The 17247-nt window shown below is 54.8% G+C and overlaps 1 protein-coding gene across 10 annotated transcripts; it reads right to left on the bottom strand.

Annotated features, from left to right (window-relative positions):
• Positions 1-4324: 4324 nt before the first annotated feature.
• Positions 4325-16923, bottom strand: ECE1 (endothelin converting enzyme 1). Of its 10 annotated transcripts, none has more exons than XM_063176786.1 (18): positions 16863-16923; positions 13762-13884; positions 12702-12843; positions 11491-11703; positions 10063-10187; positions 9594-9806; positions 9312-9503; positions 8633-8775; positions 8433-8547; positions 8112-8222; positions 7732-7830; positions 7540-7617; positions 7071-7174; positions 6758-6868; positions 6562-6629; positions 6295-6485; positions 6106-6201; positions 4325-5836 (listed from the first exon to the last, which is right to left on the bottom strand). In XM_063176786.1, the coding sequence occupies exons 2-18, from the start codon at positions 13846-13848 to the stop codon at positions 5660-5662; spliced, it is 2265 nt and encodes a 754-aa protein (XP_063032856.1). In that variant the 5' UTR covers positions 13849-13884; positions 16863-16923; the 3' UTR covers positions 4325-5659. The 10 variants fall into 10 exon arrangements, with proteins under 10 accessions (XP_063032856.1, XP_063032850.1, XP_063032858.1 ...); XM_063176780.1 differs by having other exon boundaries at positions 13762-13848; positions 16863-16921; XM_063176788.1 differs by lacking the exon at positions 16863-16923 and adding an exon at positions 14868-14998 and having other exon boundaries at positions 13762-13848.
• Between the last annotated feature and the right edge of the window lie 324 nt (positions 16924-17247).

Here is a 17247-nt window from a genome sequence, read left to right as displayed (position 1 = left end):
ACAAATAAAGCCTTAAACGTGAAAAGCTTCTTTTACTGAAGTGAACAGCTCTCGTGGTGGTGTATTCAGGCACCTGGAGAGTAGCTGGTACAACCACAAGCTGAGAGAAGAGGTCTTGTGCACTAAAGAAAACCTGAGAAGCCTCATCCGTCCTTGTCTGTGCAATGGTCCTGTTTATACGCAGAGAAGTAATTTTGAATATTAAATATAAATCACAATGGGGTTGTGCAGGACAGGTTTAGGACACCCAAGGATTGCAGTGAGTCCAAAAACTCTCCCTCCTCTGAGGTGTGTTCTCAGGAGGAAAGCTGGGAGCTGCCACACAGGTCTCCATTAAAAGTAGCCCTGCAACTAGAATACTTTATCATTTACTCACATGCTACCCGGAGGGCACAGCCACCTCCTGCAGTGCCAGCAGGCATTAGTGCAGCAGGGGAAGGTGATGTGCTGCTCTGTGTCCCTTTCTGTGCTCTTTGTTCAGCGTGGGGTAAGGGAAATACCTGGGAGCAGTGAGCTCATACATACCTCACACTGCCTGTGGGAAATGGGGGGGAAATAGCAAACACTCAGATTTCTTTTTGAGGGGAAAGAGCCCAACCAAGACCTGCCAGCCTGTAAAGAAATCCTGACTTCAGAATATTTCTATCTGAACCCAGGAACAAATATTTAGAGGGGGGCTGTGGCTGTTTTTTCTGAGTCAGTTTTCCTCAGCAGCCTTCAGCCTGCCACATTAAATAATTCCCCACCAGGAAAACTGAAGAGAGAAATAAGGAGCACCAAAAAGAAAGGCCAAATACTCCTCCACTCCCCAAAAATGGGAGTCAAAGGAGGAACTTCTCTCATGATAGGGGATTTGCCCAGGTACCAATAGATCTCCCAGCATCCCAGAGAGCTGCTGTGTTCACAGAATACCTCTCCTGCTGGGGAGACAATTCTGGTAAAGATTTGGCTGTTATTATTTGGAGGGTACAAGCAGAGCTGTGTGTTCTGGGGGGCTGGTGCCATTCCATGACCACCTCCTGGCACAGCCCCTCTCCAGCCACCCCCCTTTGCATGGAAGGAAATTCATCTCAAAAGCAAATTGACATCCATGGCTGCCTCTGTTCTACAGAAATAGCTGCCTGTAAACACAGCTGCGAAAGAGCTTCCCAACTCCAGGATCTTTGCATTTAACACTTTTTGCCTGTTTAGAAAGGAAAAAAATGGCATTTTCACCATATTGTCTGCTGAAGCTCCCAAAATGTGCTGGCCAGGGGAAGGAGCCATGCTCCCAGTTCTGCCTCAAAGCCCTTCCAGAGTCAAAGTCTCTCCCCAGCCATGTTTCCCCCTTCTTTTTATTTTTTTCCTGAGAAGAAAAAGCAGATATGTCTCCCTTCTACCTTATGTAGGATGACTTGGCCAACAAATCCTGCAGATTTTGGAGCCTGAGCGAGTTCCAGCTGGATTCACACCCTTCTTGCCGCCTCTCCATTTTGTTTTTCCTCCTCTTTTTCCTGCTAGCTCTGTTAGCACCTGGGAACTGATGTGTCACCGTGGGCAGCTGGAACCTACAGTGCTGAGCTCCTGTTTCAGAGCATCCCCAGCCCTTTTTCCAGCCCCACAGTGTCTCCTGTACCTGCCACAGCAGAGACACAGCCCCACAGCACAGAGTGCAGTGGGAATGCTGGAGCTGTTGGTGAACTTCAGAAAACACAGGAGTGGGGTATCCCCTGAAGGGATGCTCGTGAAGAGAAGAGCATAAAGTGAGAAAAGAGTAAAGCACAAAGCCTGGGAGTGAGTGAGGAGATGCAGCCTTGGCTCTGAGTGAAATGAGCAGGTCCCAGCTGCAAGGTGGGATTTAGAACCTGCTCCTCACCTCCCACTCCCCATCCTCCTGCCTTCAGGAATGTATGGCTTGTTCAGGGGAGATTTTGGCTGTATAATCTGCTTGTTCCACTAGGTGACCTCAGTACTGTTGTGATGTGTCAGGGGTCAGATCCTACCTGCAGGGAACAAAGCAGGAAGGAGAGGGGCAGTTCAGATGGCTGGGTTCAGCCTCTCACCAGCCTTCTTGGCCCCACCGAACCTGTGAACAGCCCTCATCTCCAGCTCTGTTTGTAGGCTCCAGCATGCTCCAGGTGCCTGCTTTCACCCAGCACAGCACAGCAGCACCTCCCTCTTTTCACTTCTCCTGATTTTCCCCCACTGTTCCTCTTCCAACACCCTCCAGACAAAAAAAAAAAAAAACCACCCAACATAAAAAAAAAGAAAAAAAAGAAAAAAGAAAAACAAAAAGGTCCTGCTTGGAGCTTTCCCCATTCTTCCCCCTGCCCGGGCTCAGCCCTCGGCAAAAAACGACTCAGCCCTCCAGGGCACAGCTGAGTGCACAATAAAGCGAATACCACCCAGGACCAGGCAAGCCCACACCAGGAGCTGGCACAGAGCGGGATGATTCACTCCTGCTCGCTCTCCCTGTGCCCACAGCCTCCCAGGGAGGAAAACTCCTCCTACCTGCACCCAGCACGGGCAGCCTTGACCACAGTGACCCCCACCACAACACAGCTCATGGTCACCTTCAGAGTCCTTCCTGCCCTGGGGCTGTCCCTGACCACGGTGTCCCCCACCACAACACAGCTCATGGTGACCCTCAAAGCCCTTCCTGCCCTGGGGCTGTCCCTGACCACAGTGACCCCCACCACAACACAGCTCATGGTCACCTTCAGAGTCCTTCCTGCCCTGGGGCTGTCCCTGACCACGGTGTCCCCCACCACAACACAGCTCATGGTGACCCTCAAAGCCCTTCCTGCCCTGGGGCTGTCCCTGACCACAGTGTCCCCCACCACAACACAGCTCATGGTCACCTTCAGAGTCCTTCCTAACCCATCACCTGCCTGGTCCCTCCCTGCAACTAAATCCCAGAGAGCCAAAGTGTTTCCTGTTTGGATGGTTAAACCACTTCTAACAGCATCTCCATGTGACTGACGCCTGTGCTCCCTTCCTTGCTGCTTTGCAGCTGGGAAAACACCCTCTCACCCAGCCCCACTCTATTCCTCTTTGCCTTACACCCACGCTGTTCCTCTCTTTCCCTAGGAATGCAGGTATTCCACTACAATTCAAACATGTGGGGCCACATCCAGACCCAGCCAGGGCTCGGGTAACCTCGCTGGTTCCTGCCCAGCCCAGCCCTGGATGTGCAGCAGCGATTCTCTCGGCTCCACCGCCCTCTGCGGGTTTGCGCCATTTCCAGGCGGATCTCGGGGAAAACAACGGCGGCCACGGCCGCTCTCAGCGCTGCAGGAAGCCCAGGGCCTCACACCGAGTGAGCAAGCAGAGAGTGAGGGCTATTTACTACATTTCCATTCCATCTGGGCGAGAAAACACGGTAAAAACAGTCAGAGATGTATTTTAATGTCTTATTTATGCAACACCCATGGCCCCAGCTCACTGCTGGCTCAGTCCTGCCCGTGCCAGCAGCAGAAGCACTCTGTAGCCCCAAAAGTTTGCTACCAGTGGGCTGCAGCCTCCTAGTTTTGCCCCAAATCCAGCCCCCAATAACAAACCCATCCCCTCATCTGCTAATAACCCCAACACTCCCCCCATAACAAGTCCCACCACCACAACCAACCCTATCCCAAGACCATAACCAACAACACCCCACCTACCCCAAGCTTCCAGATAAGGATTCACCACCAATGACACTGAATAAACAAACACTACCAAAATCCCCCCTAAATAAACTATAACCAGTACCAAAGTACCAACAATTCCTAGGTTAAACAGCAAAGGAGTACCCAGCACTTGGTGTGGTAATAACCATCAGCCCAGGGGTGAGGCTTGCAGGGAGCCTGCAGTCCAGGTCCTGCCTTGCATTTTTTGGGCAAGCCTGCTGAAGCCATGGAGCATCTGCTCAGAGTGGATGTTGGCCTGTTATGGAGCTGGCAGCATCCCACCAGCATCACCAAGCCATAAATAAGGGAGTTTGGAGGAAAACCTGCACAGGGCCTGTGCCGCTGGATCCAACCGCAGCCCAGCCAGCCAAAAACTCACCCAGGAGGAAGGAAAAGCATCTGGGAAAGACCTCCCTGCCAGGGAGCTGTGTGGGGCCATGCCATAGAGATGGAAAGCAAAGAGCCACCTGCAGTGAGAGTGAGGTTTTTGGGCAAAAATCCCCTGGATTTAGCCTCCAAGAGAGGCATAGGTCACCAAGCCCAGGCTAGGAAAAGGCTCAACGGCTCAGTTTTGTCAGCACAGGACAGTCTCGGTGGTGTAGACAGGGAGAAGAGCACAAATAAATGGATGCAGACCCTCCTGCTGTAAGAAAATTCAAGTCATGATCAGCTCCATATCCAGTAAAAAGTATTTATTATTTCAATTACAATAAGCCTCACGCGTAGGGTGAAAAAATAGTTACAAAAACCCAGCCCCTTCCATCCCTCCCTTTACATATAAATATTAAAAATCCCTCTAGGTCTCTGCTTTGTCTAGAGCAAGAAGACAACACACAGCACCTGAGCTCCTGTCAGTGCTTTCCCCTCAAAACAGGTAATAAAAACATCCCTTAAAAAAGTCCCTCAGCCCCATCCTGATCACTTCTCCCACTGGTGCCAAAGCAGCTGTGGAGGGACAGAGCTCTGGGGGCACGTGGTGCTTTTGGGGCTTGCAGTTTCCCAGGCAGAGGGCAGGCTCGGCATGAGAGAAACAGCGGCAGGAACCGCCTGCACTTGTCTGGGAAGCTTTAGGGCCAGGAAATCCTGGCTGGCCTGGCTTCAGAGGAGAGAGGAGGGAGAACAGGATGCTTCATCCACCCCATCACCACCTTGGTTACATCTTTGGTTACGTCAATTTTTCCCTTTACGCTCTGAAATTAAAGCTAATCCCAGGAGCTGCAGCATCTCGGCACAGCCTCTCTGACTCGCAGCATCCTCCAGCCTTGTCCCCAGGCCTGCTGTCCCTAATTTTCCCATCAGCAACCTCTAAGGATAGTCCCTCCCAGAGAAACACAGGATCCAAGACTGGAAAGATATCCACAGCCCTACCCAGCTTCCCTTGCCAAGGGACTGTCACCACAGGGTACTGCACCTACTGCACTAAGTAAAAAAAAAAATTAATAAATATACTAATCTTTTACTAAAAAAAAGGCTTTTAAATGCATTTTCCCTGAAAATTTCCAGTGTATTCAACAACACATGAAAAAAATATATGTATTTCCCCCCCTCCCCCAAAAAAATATATCTTAAAATACTTTCCACCCTCGTGTGCGCATCTTTGGAGAGAAGGTGGTATAGCAGGTGTATTTAGACACGCAGACAAACCTGCCACTGCTGGGGGTTCCCTTTATCACCTCCAAAACAGAGGGGTTTTCCATGTGGTGGGTCAGGCTGGAGCGCTGTGTGTGTAAATACAGGCAGTGCCCACAGATGCCTGTGCCTCGGCACTTGGCCCGGTCATGGTGGCAAAGAAGAGACCCCCAAACCGAAGTCATGTCACCAACAAGCAGGGGATGAGGAGTTTTCACAGTGGGTTGAACCTCGGACAAAGCCGGGGCACAGACACTGCTCCGGCTGAAGAGTCGGGCTCTCCGTGGCATGGAGAAGTGGTTTGAGCCTCAAAGGACGGGGGAAGCCCAGCTGTTGGCAGAGGACAAAGCAACCAGCCGCCGGCTCCCTGGGGCACTCGCCCATCACCAGACTTCACACTTCTTGAGGGGGTTCATGGGGGAGCCCGGGGGGCAGCTGAAGTGCTCGGCGAACTCCCGCGAGTTGGAGACGGTGCCGATGACGCGGAAGCGCGAGGGGCTGTGGGGGTCGGTGATGAGCCCCTCGTGCGAGCTCTCGGGGGTGCGAACTGAGCACCACACCTGCAAATGGAGGGCAAGGGGGCTGAGTACTGACACCCATCACCATGGGGCCGGTCCAGTGCTGAATCCAACCTCTCGGCCTGCGTGACAGGGGCCTAGGCAGCTCGAGCTGCAGCTCTCTCTTCCTTTGTAACCAGCACCACCCCAATCTCATTCTCCATCCACTACATGAAGGACTCTGTTTTGCCATCACACCCTCCCAATCCCATCTGGGCATACTCCACCTCCAAAAATCTGTGTGCTCACCCTCCCAAGGCCACCACATGTACCTGTGCAAAGCCAACGAAGAAGAGCTGGTAGTTGGTGAGGCCGAGAGTTGGGAGTGTTTCTTCATCTCCATTCTTTTTCAGCCAGTTCTGATATGCCTGAAAACCAGGGAGCACAGCGGGCTCAGGAGACAGCACAAATCCCACCACACCATGTCCCCCTTTGAATCTCCCCCAGCCCCGTGGTCCTACCCGGTAGGCAGCCTTGAGGCCCCCGTTGTCGGCGATGTTCTCTCCGAGGGTGTGCTTGCCATTGACCGCCTCACCGTTGACAGTGTAGTTGCCATACTGCTCCACCATGCACGCTGTCTGATGCTTGAAGGCCTCCACAGAGGAATTCTTCCACCAGGGACGCAGGTTGCCATCTTTGTCATATTCCCGGCCTGCAAAAACACAGTGGATTCTTCATCTCATACTGGCCACCCCTCCAGCTGCCCACCCACCTGGCCATGGTCGTACCTTGGTCATCGAAGGCATGTGTCAACTCATGGCCCACCACCACGCCAATCCCACCAAAGTTCAGGGACCTGCAGGAGGGTAATGCAGAGATTAACAGAGCAGCTTTTGCTCTCCACAGCCATGAAACTTAGCCAGAGATTTAGATGCAGGAGGAAAGCTGGGAATCCTGCCCTCTCTGTTTTGCCATGGCTCTTACTTGGGGGATGCACGGGTGTAAAAGGGGGCCTGGAGGATGCCAGCAGGGAAGACAATCTCATTCTTGGTGGGAGAGTAATACGCGTTGACCGTCGGAGGTGTCATGCTCCACCTGCAGGAACAAAACATGGCCAACATGGCAACACAAGCCATCACCAGTGTTTGCTCCAACAACATCCACTTTTGTTGCAAAGCCATTGTCCTAAATGTATCTCCTCAAAACCAGCACAGGCTGGTGGACACTAAATCCCAGTGCTCCAGATATGCTGATATTCCCCACTGAGTACAAGAGGGAAGTGGAGCAGAGGACTTACTGGTCCCGGTTTGGCGGTTTCCGGAGCTGGTCAGCCGTGACCCTGGCTGAGAAGTTGTAAAACTGCATGACATTCTCAAAATAGAGGTCGGACATGGCCTCGTACTGCAAAAGAACAAGGCGTGAGGTGATCGCCCAGCCCCACTCCTCCCTTCACAGTCATGTCTGAGCCTCCAGAGCCAGCAGAGCTATGGCTTCTCCTGTTTCTCCACATCTGTAGAGTCTCTGGAGGGAAATGAATCACCATTACGGAAAACAGCTCCTCCTTTTCCCAGGCAGGGATCCCAAGAGCCCCAGCCACCCCAGGACTGGCCCACAGCTCTCTGAGAAATCCCAAGAGAAGGGCCAAGGACATCAGCGAGACTCTTCAGGAGGAAACCTGGGGTTCAAGGCTGCCCTGAGGCCATGGTGATACAGACACATCCTGTACCTCCTACAGAAAACCCAGGGGACATATCTGACCTACTCACGTCATTAAACACTTTATCCAGCTCCTTGGGGTCCATGATGAATTTGGGATAGCCAATCATGTTGTAGATGGCATCTGCCTGGAGGGTGACAAGGACCAGAGTGCTCTCAGTGCCAAAGATAGAGGACAGGCTCGCCCTGTTATGCCATCCTCCACCTTCATCCTCTCCCCAGCGCAGCCACCAGTGCCTCACCTTCTCTTTGGCTGATTTCCTTGTCTCCTCATCCATCCACTGCAGGGTCTCCAGGCTTTCCTCGAAGGCAGTTTTAATCTCCGCGATCATTTCCTCCGCCTAGACAAAACAAGGCAGCACAGCGTCAGTCCAAAGAGCTGGCTTCCTGTCCCAGAGAGGTCAAGGACCTTCACACCACAGGGAAGAAGTGGCTGGGAGGCCAAGACAACACATGGTGAAAAGCCCGGCACGCGGAGATGCACAGTGAATGCAACACAGCGGACAGAGAAACTCCTTTCCCACCCACAGTGGACAGAGAAACATTGTCTGCCCCGACAGTTCCACCACTGTAGAGACCTTCCCAGCACTGGGACTCGCATGCTGCTGCCTTGGGGACGTACCACCTGCTTGCTGTCCTCAGCAAAGGTGGCCTTGACAAACATGGCCCCCAGAGCGAAGCCCAGGTTGTTGTCCGTGTCACTGATGCAAAACTTCCAGCGTGGGAGGCAGCTCTGCATGGGACAGGAGGTGGTCATCAGCGGTGGCACAGAACAAAGCCCTCTACATTCCCACTCCTCGCACCACCTGGCCCATCCAACCCTCTGCCACCCCAAAAGCTGCCCCACATCTCTACTGTTTGGATGCCACATGAGAGGGCCTCGGGATAAAAAGCCATCACCATTTTAATGGTGATTCAGGGGCACTGAGGACTTCACCCTCACCTTCTTCGTCCCATACATCACTTCCATGAATTTTTCCTCGGCGTCCCGGAAGCGCTGGTCAAGGAGAGGGCTGGTTTTCCTCACCAGGTTCCAGATCATGTAGTTGTTGAGGAGACTATGGTGAGAGGGGGTGAGTAGGCAGCAGCACATTCCTGCCCACCCTGGGTACCCAGGTCTCTGTACAGGCTGGGGGTTCTCACCACTTATCCGTGGCCAGGATGAGGTCAGAGACCTGCTCCAGGTACTCCTTGGCATAGACCACAACGGGCTCTGACTCGTTGAGCTCCACAGGGTAGAAGACCGTGGAGAGGAAGGGCATCCAATCCACAGCTGGTGCCAGCTCCTGCAAAAGCCACAGCGCTGCTATGGACCTAAAAAACCATCACAGGGGGTGGCAGCTGCTTCTTGAGCTGGAAGTGGCTGCATCAATCTCCATTTGATGAATTCAGCTGATTTTGCAAAGGTCAGTTCCTATAACAGCAGCATCCTTGAAAGGTTGAAGGGGAGTAAACAATTTCCTCCCACAAAGAAGGAAAAGAAAGTGGGGTGGGTGTCAGAGATTGTTGACACAAGTTACAGCCCCTCTGGGGACACTGGGAGGTGACCAGGCTGACGTCCAAGGGCAGCAGTCCCAGGAGGACATAAGTGCTGCAGTCAGACAGCTGCTGGCCCCAGGGGTGGTCCAGAGGCTGGGAGGAAGGGTCAGGGTAGGATTTCCCCAAGGAGGACGTGGGCCAAGCTATTGCACAAGAGCTTCCCAGGCTGTGTCAGCTGGTGTCAGGATTCCCAGAGGAGCTGCGTCACCTCCACCCATCCACCCCAGAATGGGGAACCACACAACCACAGCAGAATGGGGAAGCTCACCAGCTCCATCCCTACCTTTAGTTCTCCTGCTGTCATTTTATGGTAGATGACCTCCTCATCCCGGTGCTTCTCCTGCGGGATGGTGATGTTGGCCAAGGCCGTCTCAAAATCCAGGATCTGCTGCATCTGCTGCCGTGTTGACTCCTCATCGGTGCCTCCCAGGAACATCCCCAGCTGCACCATGTAATTCAGGTACCCGGCGAGCACCTGCATGGTCAGACAGGTGGGATCAGCACAGCAGGTTCACCCACCCACGGCATCCCCCAGCCAACCCACATTTCCCCTGACACCCCTCACCTTCTCGTTCTCAGTCTTGTTCAGGTAGTAATCCCGTGATGGCAGGCCCAGCCCTGACTGATCCACCTGGATGACGTTGCTGTTGGAGTTCTTGGAGTCGGCGCTGACGTAGACGGAAAAGAAGGGCGAGGTGCGATAGTGCGCCGTCACCTCCCGCAGCGTCTCGTTGAAATTGTCACCAGCACAGGTACCTGTGATGTTCCAGCCACCCAGCTGGGGACAGACAGCAAACAACTTCTGAGTAAGAAACAACCACCTGAAATTGCTTCAATATCCATCCTGGGGGGAAACATCTTGCAAGGGGGCTAAAAAGCCCCACTATAGGATTATAAATCTCTGCCTGTCTGACCTGGATATGCTCTTCTGCAGGAAGCACCAAGAATGGAGTATGGAGGGTGCTGGGACTGCCCATGACTGAGCTTTTCCCCCCATTTTGCAGAGGGAAGATGGCTTTTCCACAAGGACAAACCTTTTGGATGAGTTCCATGAGCGGGGTGGCCCGCAGCTCCTCGATCTTGCTCTCATTCATGCAGGCCTGGTAATAGCGCTGTGCCTTGCGCTCTGCCTCGCTGGACACATTGGCCGTGGTGTTTTCTGTGGGAGGTACCCAGGGAGAATCACATGGGGCTCCAGGGATGGGCATCTGCTGGACCCAGAAGGATTCAGCTCCATTCTGGGCAAGGCCAGGCTCCAGAAGGGCGCCAAGGATTGTCCCAGTAGTCCCCATCATGCCCCCAAGGCATCCCATTGGCCCCATCCCTTCCTGGCCTCCTGCCCCCCCTCTCCTTTCCCACCCACAGTGACTGCTCCAACTCTTTGGGGACAAAAGATAAAGAAAGAAAAAACAAAGAGCATTTTTATTTTTCCAGCAGCTCTGATATTCCCAGCATCATCCAGCCCTGGGTGCTGCCCTTGCCTCTGTGCTGGTGCCCCCCAGACCTATATTATTTATTCCTGCAAAAAGGAACAATAAACCCATTTTTCTCCTCTGCCTCCAAAACCTTCCTTTCATCTCCCCAGCTAAAATTCTACTTTCCCAGAGGGATTTTGGGGTTTTTTTAATTTATTTTCCTGATGACACAGCTTGCACCTTTGGCTTCCCAGCTGTGTGGTTTTATTAACTAAAGGTCCCTCAGCTCCAAGGAATTCAAGGAAATGCCGACCGCGACCACTTGGCTGGAGGCCCAGTCTCTTCTCCCGGTAAAACCAGCGCCAGATTTCTGCGGGAAAAGCCAGGGACGAAGCTGTTCCCGCGCCACCCCCTTTCTCTCAAAAGACAACACTCTTCCCAAACCTTCTCTTTCCAGATAATCAGCCCTGGCGCAGTGGAAAGTGCTGATAAGGAGCCAGTTGTTTGCTCAAAGCTTGAACAAACCGTCCCCGCCGGTTGCTGGGATAAGCCGCTCTGCTTCGGCGTTCGCACGCAGAGCCTGAGCCAGGACCCTCCTTTTGCTGGGGGAGTTTTGGCCCCCCAAAACGGCCAAACTAGCAGCCAGTCCCCTAAAAGGCTACTCACAAAGGCTGGAAGTTATAGCACAGGAAAAACACATATCCTTGGGGTGATACTGGGGCACTACAGCCTCTGGACGCAGTCTGGAATGCACATCCTGAATTTCAGAGCTCCTGGGAATGCCACCATGGGGTTTACAGCACAGAGGCCTTTTCCCTACTCAGCACCACAGACTAGCAACACCACAGTCAAAAATCTCAGGACCATCTAGGAGAGCAAACACAGCCAGGATCCCTTTCTTAATGTCCTCACAGCACACATGTCACAGACTGGTTTGATGCTGGAGTTCAGTTCCAAACTTGAATTTGCATGCAGATGTTTTTGGCATCCCCGGGACCCACTGAGGCCCCTGAGCATTGTGGGGTCCCACTGCTCCCACACACTCACCCAGCAGGTGCTTCATGATGGCCTGGTTGTGCTCCCAGAGGTTGTTGAAGGTGCCCCAGCGTGAGTGACCATCGGGGAGGGGGTTGGCCTTGATCCAGCCCCCGCAGGCGTAGCTGAAGAAATCCTCGCAGGGATTCACCGTGCGGTCCAGCGAGCTGAGGATGGAGCTGGTGATGGAGATGCAGGCTTCTGACAGGCACATGGCAGGTGGCCCTGGGGGACAGGGACAGGGTCAGCTCCTCTGCTGAGCAAAATGAGCAGCACCACAGAGCATCCTGCCCTGAGCTGAAGGATGCAGGCAAATATCCCACCTGGTTCCTGAGCATCCCACCTTGGACCTTTACCACCATGCTCTATGGCAAGCAATATGGACTAGCATGCTGATCTATGTCTGAGCATCCTGCCCTATCATCCTATCCCAGGGCAAGCATCTCATCTTATGCCCAAAGATCCTGCCCAGTGCTCAGTCATCCACCCTGGGGTGAAGGATGCAGAGAAATATTGTTATAGGACATGAAAGAACACAAGTGCACACTGCTGTCCTCAAGATGAAGAAAAAAGGGAAGTTTATTTTCTGACATCAACATTTATAGTTTTCCAAGAGTGACAGTGGATTGGAAGGTGACAGTGCCACCTCTCCAATGACACTGGACAGACTGTTAGTCTGTCAACTTTCTCTTCTTTTATAAAGGAATGCAAAACAGTGCGTTATTTACAGAAAGTGTGTGAGAAAGTTCGCTACAAGATGTCAACATCAGAAGGCTTAGAAAATCTTAAAAAATCAAAGCAACAGAGAAACAGTCCATCCTGTGCTCAGCCATCAAGTTCCAGGATAAAGGATCAGAGAAACACCTTATCCTGCATCTGAGCATCTCGCCCTGGGGTGAAGTGGTGCCATGCTGTCTTGAGCCCAAAGATCCCACCCCACACCTGAACATCCTGTTTGATACCCAAGAATCCTGTCCTGAGCTGAGGAGTGCAGCTAAGCATCCCACCTTTGCACCAAATAACATATTCTGGGAACTCCCCAGCAACCCACTCTGGTCAAGAAAGCAGGATCCCTGCACAGCTGTTTGCTCAAAGCTTGAACAAACCATCCCTGCTGTTACTCCGACAAGCTGCTCCGCCTCGGTGTTCACAGGCAGAGACCGAACCCAAGATCCTCCCTTTCCTGGGCGTTCTGGCCCCCAAAAAATGAGCAAAGGACTTACTGGCTCTGTACTGGAAGATGAGTCCCAGCAGACAGGCCACGAGCAGCACGGCCAGCACCCCCAGCAGCACCAGCAGCTGCTTCTCGGCACGCGTGCGCTCGGCCCAGCAGCCCCGGCTGCCGCGCGAGCCGCGGAAGTTCACCTGCGGGAACAGCAGCGTCGTCTCCCCGCTGGCAGAAAAACTCGCTGACGCAGCCCCCATTTTGCTCCCCACAGCCCACAGCAGAAATTTAGCCCCGGCGAGGGATCCGTCATGGATTGGGCTGGGAAAGGCAGCAGCTGCCTTCCAGAAACAGGGCAGGAAGGGCGGCACAATGGCAGGAAAGGGAGCGGGACGAGCGCTTTGGAGGGCTCACCTGCTGTCCCGTGCCACCCTGAACCCCTCCTCGAGCACAGCGTAACCCCAAGGCTGTCCCCGTCCCCACTGCCAGCACTGGGACAGGGTGGGGGCTGCATCACAAAATGCCTCAACAGGATACTCCCACTCAGCCAAAAACATCCCCAGGAAACATCTCGATGTGACGGCAAGCGGAGACGGCCCCGCCGGGAAAACTAAAAACACATTTGGGGCAGAAACACAATTCTAGAGACTGATGGAGCTGGGATTGGGGCCAGGACAGAGAGGGTCTCTCCAGACCTGAACCTTTCCTGGTGAGGCTGGACACTGGCACTGGTGGAGCTTTTTCTTGCCACCCTCAGCCCTCTTTAAGCTGCTTTCCCACTGCTCAGGGAGGAATTAACCTAATCCCCTTTTGTGTGGGGACAAAACTCCCAGTGCTTGGATAATTGCTCACCCCAGCCATACTGGGAAGGGGTTTGGCAGCAGAAAAGCTGGGAGGTGGAGTGTTGAAACAGTGCAGGCAGGATATGGCCCTGCTGGCTCCCTGTGCCAAAAGGGGAGCGAAGGGCAGCAGTGGCAGGAGCCAACATGGCTCTGCCCACACTGGACTTTACTCCCCAGATATTGGTCAAAGGTAGAAAACCCTTCTGCACCCCCTTTGCTGCTTGCCAGGACACAAAATCCCCTTTTTCCTCCCTGAAAAGACACATGAAGCCATACCTGAAAGCCATTGGGGTATCCATCACTGTCACCAAGAGACTCCAGGGGGTCCTCATCATCCAGCGTTGCCCGCTTGTAGGTCGACATCTGCACAGGAGATCAGCAACAGAGGTGCTCAGTGGCCTTGGAATGAGGAAAAGATGAAGGAGAAGGAAGGTTTACACACCTTCCAAAGCCACCTCCTCCTTCAGGGAACAAAATCCCGAATGGCTCAGAGGTAGTAAAGCACTACACAAACGCCGGAGGATGGTTATGGAAAGCAAAGAGGGCCGGAGCCAAGAGCTGAGCAAAGCCCGAACCCGCCTCACTTTCCCCCGGGGCCGCGTTGTGCAACCTCCCCTTCGGCCTGGAATAAATCCGGATCCACCTCCGCCCTGCAGCGGGGAGCGCGACCCCCCTGTGCCAGGGCACCCCGGAGTGCCAGGCACCTGGGCAAGGCTGGCAGCAGGGAAAATGGCTTTTCTCCCCGACACTCCCGGCTCTGCGAACCCCGCGCACCGCAAAACACCCGGACACGTCTCCCTGCGAGCACCCAAAAGCGACAGCACCAGGAATTTCAGCTGCGGACTGGCTCCCTCCCGGCGCCGTGTCCCCCGGGCATTATCTTGTGCCTGTGCCCGGCTCTTATCTCATCCCCGGCAGAAAAACAAGGAAAACCTCACGGGTTGGCAGCCGGCCCTTATCGTGCCGCCGCCGCTGTTTCCTTCCCCCTGGCACTGCCCTGCCATCCAGCCAGATTGTCTCCCGATGGAGCAAACAACGCTCCACTCCCCACCCAGGCGCTGGGCACCCCAAAATCCACCCTGACCCTGCCACCGATAGCCCGAGTGGCACCACTCACAACCCTTCACCCGCAATCAGCGCAGGGAGGGGATTTAAACCCCTCTGGATGTCCCCATCCCGCTGCCATCAATCCCAAAGGGATGAGCTGATCCAAACCCCGCACAGCCGTGCCTCAGTTTCTCCAGGCAGAATGAAAGCACCGGTTCTCAGCCTTGTTTCCAACAGCAGCATTCCCAAACCTCCCTTTGCACACTTAATAACAAGTCTAATCCTCTCCCCGAATCCCAAATCCCAGCCTCAGTTTAATTAACCACAAAACCCACCTGGGGAAGAAAAAGGGTTAAAACAAAGAGGTGGTTTCCCTCCTCGGTTGTACGGAAATCTCCGTTTGCAGCCCCAAAATCTCCCCTGGGCGCCCGCCTGGAGCCTGAGAACCGTGAGGCAAAAGAGCCTCAACTGCAAGATTTTATCGTGGGGAAAATCTCTGTTTAGATCCTATTTTTTCCCACCCCTTTCACTTTTTTCCACCTATTTTAGTTCTTCGCACATGGCTGGAATTGGCAGCTCCGGGCACAAATCCCCGCTCACGCAGAGGAGGGGGGGGGATCCATGAAGCCCCCACGGCTCTGCAACACCAAATTCCTGGAATCCCAGCTTTCACTCCATTTCCTGAGGAAATGCAATCTTTTTTTCCCCTCAGCGATCCCCCACCCCGCCTACCCCAGCCTGAAAACAAGGAGAAAGACCAAAACAAGAATCCCTTTCTGTTCTTCTTTCACAAGAGATGTGCTGGCTCAACCCTGTACCAGCCATCAGAGAATCAAAACTGAGCCCGAGTTCCCCAAAACACCCCCGAGAGGCACTAGGGTCGACCCCCAGCATCCTTAATTTGAGGGGAAATCGGGCCCGGGAGGTATTTTTAACACCCATATCCTTCATATTGTGGCCATAGCAGCACCTCGGGGTGCTCCTCATCCACTCCAGCAGGTGAAGCAGGAGCACCCCTTTTTGTGGGGTAGATTTTACCATACACCTCCCCCCTCCAAGCCTTTATTTGCTTCAATCCGAATAAAAACCCATTCTCCCCGCTCCAACAGGGTGGGGGACACCCACGCTTTACCCCCCGCGCGGGGGATTTTCACTCTCTTTACAACTTATAAAAATCTTATAAAAATCAGCATTAAATAATGGTTTTACCCCAGATCGCTCCTCCGCTCTATAAACAATAAGCCCCACGTGCTCGGAGCCCGCACACCCCCAGGAAGGCCCGGGGGGCCCCCATCGCCCGGTTCTGCCCCGCCGGGGGAGCCCCGCTCCGGTACCGGGCACCCCGAGCCTCCGCCGGCCGCTTTCAATTCCCGTCCGGGCGCCATTTCGGAGCAAGCGCGGCCACGATCGCCATGGCGATTCCTCGCCTCCTTCCAGCCCCTCCAGCTCCCCAACTCCCCCCCTGAGCCCTCTGAGCCCCCCAAGCCACCCCCGCGCCCCCAAAGCCCCGCCTGGCAAAGCGGTGCCCACCCGCCCCACCCCCGGCACCCATGGGTGCCCCCGCACCTCTGCAGCCCGCAGCCAGCGCCCAGCGAGGCTCAGCTTTGCCACTTAGGATGTCCGGGGGTAATTAGCAACTCCTGGGGTGTCGGTGTTAATCAGGGAAAGTGTTTTGGGGGAGCCCCCTGTTTTGTAGGGAGCCCCGAGTGCAGATAAAATAAATTTTTTTGAGAAAAGCTTAAAAAGCAGCAAAAAAGGGGTTAAACTTAAAAAATAAAAAAAATAGGGAGGAGTACAACCCAGTTTGGGGGTGTTCGCAAACAGCCCCACAAAAGTGGGTTCAGTTGGGTGGGGGGCGCCCCCCTCTCTTTGCAGAGGGAAACACGGAGCAAACCCCCGCGAGTTTGGGTCAAGAGTGGATTTGGGGGCGGCGGGGGAGTTGAGGGGGCACCCAGAGGGGGGCGCCCACTTTGGGGTCTCCACTGGTGACCCCCCTGGCCACAAAGAAAAAGCGGCGGGGGGGCCCGAGCGGGGCACCCAGGGGTGCTCGGGGGTGCACCGGGGGTCCCTGGGGGTGTCTTGGGGGGGGTCCCTTGGGATGCAATGGGGGATCCCTTAAGGGTCCAATGAAGGTCTCACGGAGTTCCTCGGGGATCCAAAGGGGGTCCCGCGGGGATGCCGGGGGGTCCCCCGCGATGCAACGGGGGGGATCCTATGGGGTTACAAAGAGCATCTCACGGGAGATGCATCACCCGGCGCCCCGCCTCGGCCGAGCGGCCGCCACTCAGCCACCCCCAGATCTGGGGGTGTCGCTGGGCCCCCCCACTCACCATGGCCGTCACCCCACTCCCGCCGGCCCCGGCCCCGATGGGGCGAGCGCCCGTTGAGCCCCGGCACCGCTCGTGACGCCGCCGCGGCCTAGCGAGGGTGGCGAGGGTGACGAGCAAAGGATGTACCTGGGATGGGAAACCAATGGGGCCGCGGAGGGACGGGCTTCCCGCACGCCTCCTTTAACTCTTTCGGGGGGCCCCGAGCCCCGTTTGGGGGGCCCGGCGTGCCCCGGCGCTGCCGGCAGCATCCCCCAGAGGCAGCCCCGGCTCCATGGCCGGAGGGGATGTGGCGTCCTGGGGCGAGCGTGCAAGGCGCGATCCCGGCGGCGGCCGCTTGTGCAAGGGCGAAAGAAAGCACGTGGGGCCGCGGGCAGAGCGCTCGGGG

This window comes from Melospiza melodia, chromosome 26, assembly GCF_035770615.1.
Source record: "Melospiza melodia melodia isolate bMelMel2 chromosome 26, bMelMel2.pri, whole genome shotgun sequence".
Lineage (NCBI taxonomy): Eukaryota > Metazoa > Chordata > Aves > Passeriformes > Passerellidae > Melospiza > Melospiza melodia.
Note: the sequence above shows the minus strand (reverse complement) of the source record. Positions and strands in the feature narration are given on the sequence as shown.

Excerpts from the sequence above, each read along its gene's own strand:
- ECE1 (XM_063176780.1), bottom strand. Across the intron at positions 6,630-6,757 it reads TACACCCGTGCATCCCCCAA|GTCCCTGAACTTTGGTGGGA; the intron begins GTAAGAGCCATG and ends ACCCTCCTGCAG. Across the intron at positions 6,486-6,561 it reads ACATGCCTTCGATGACCAAG|GCCGGGAATATGACAAAGAT; the intron begins GTACGACCATGG and ends GTGTTTTTGCAG.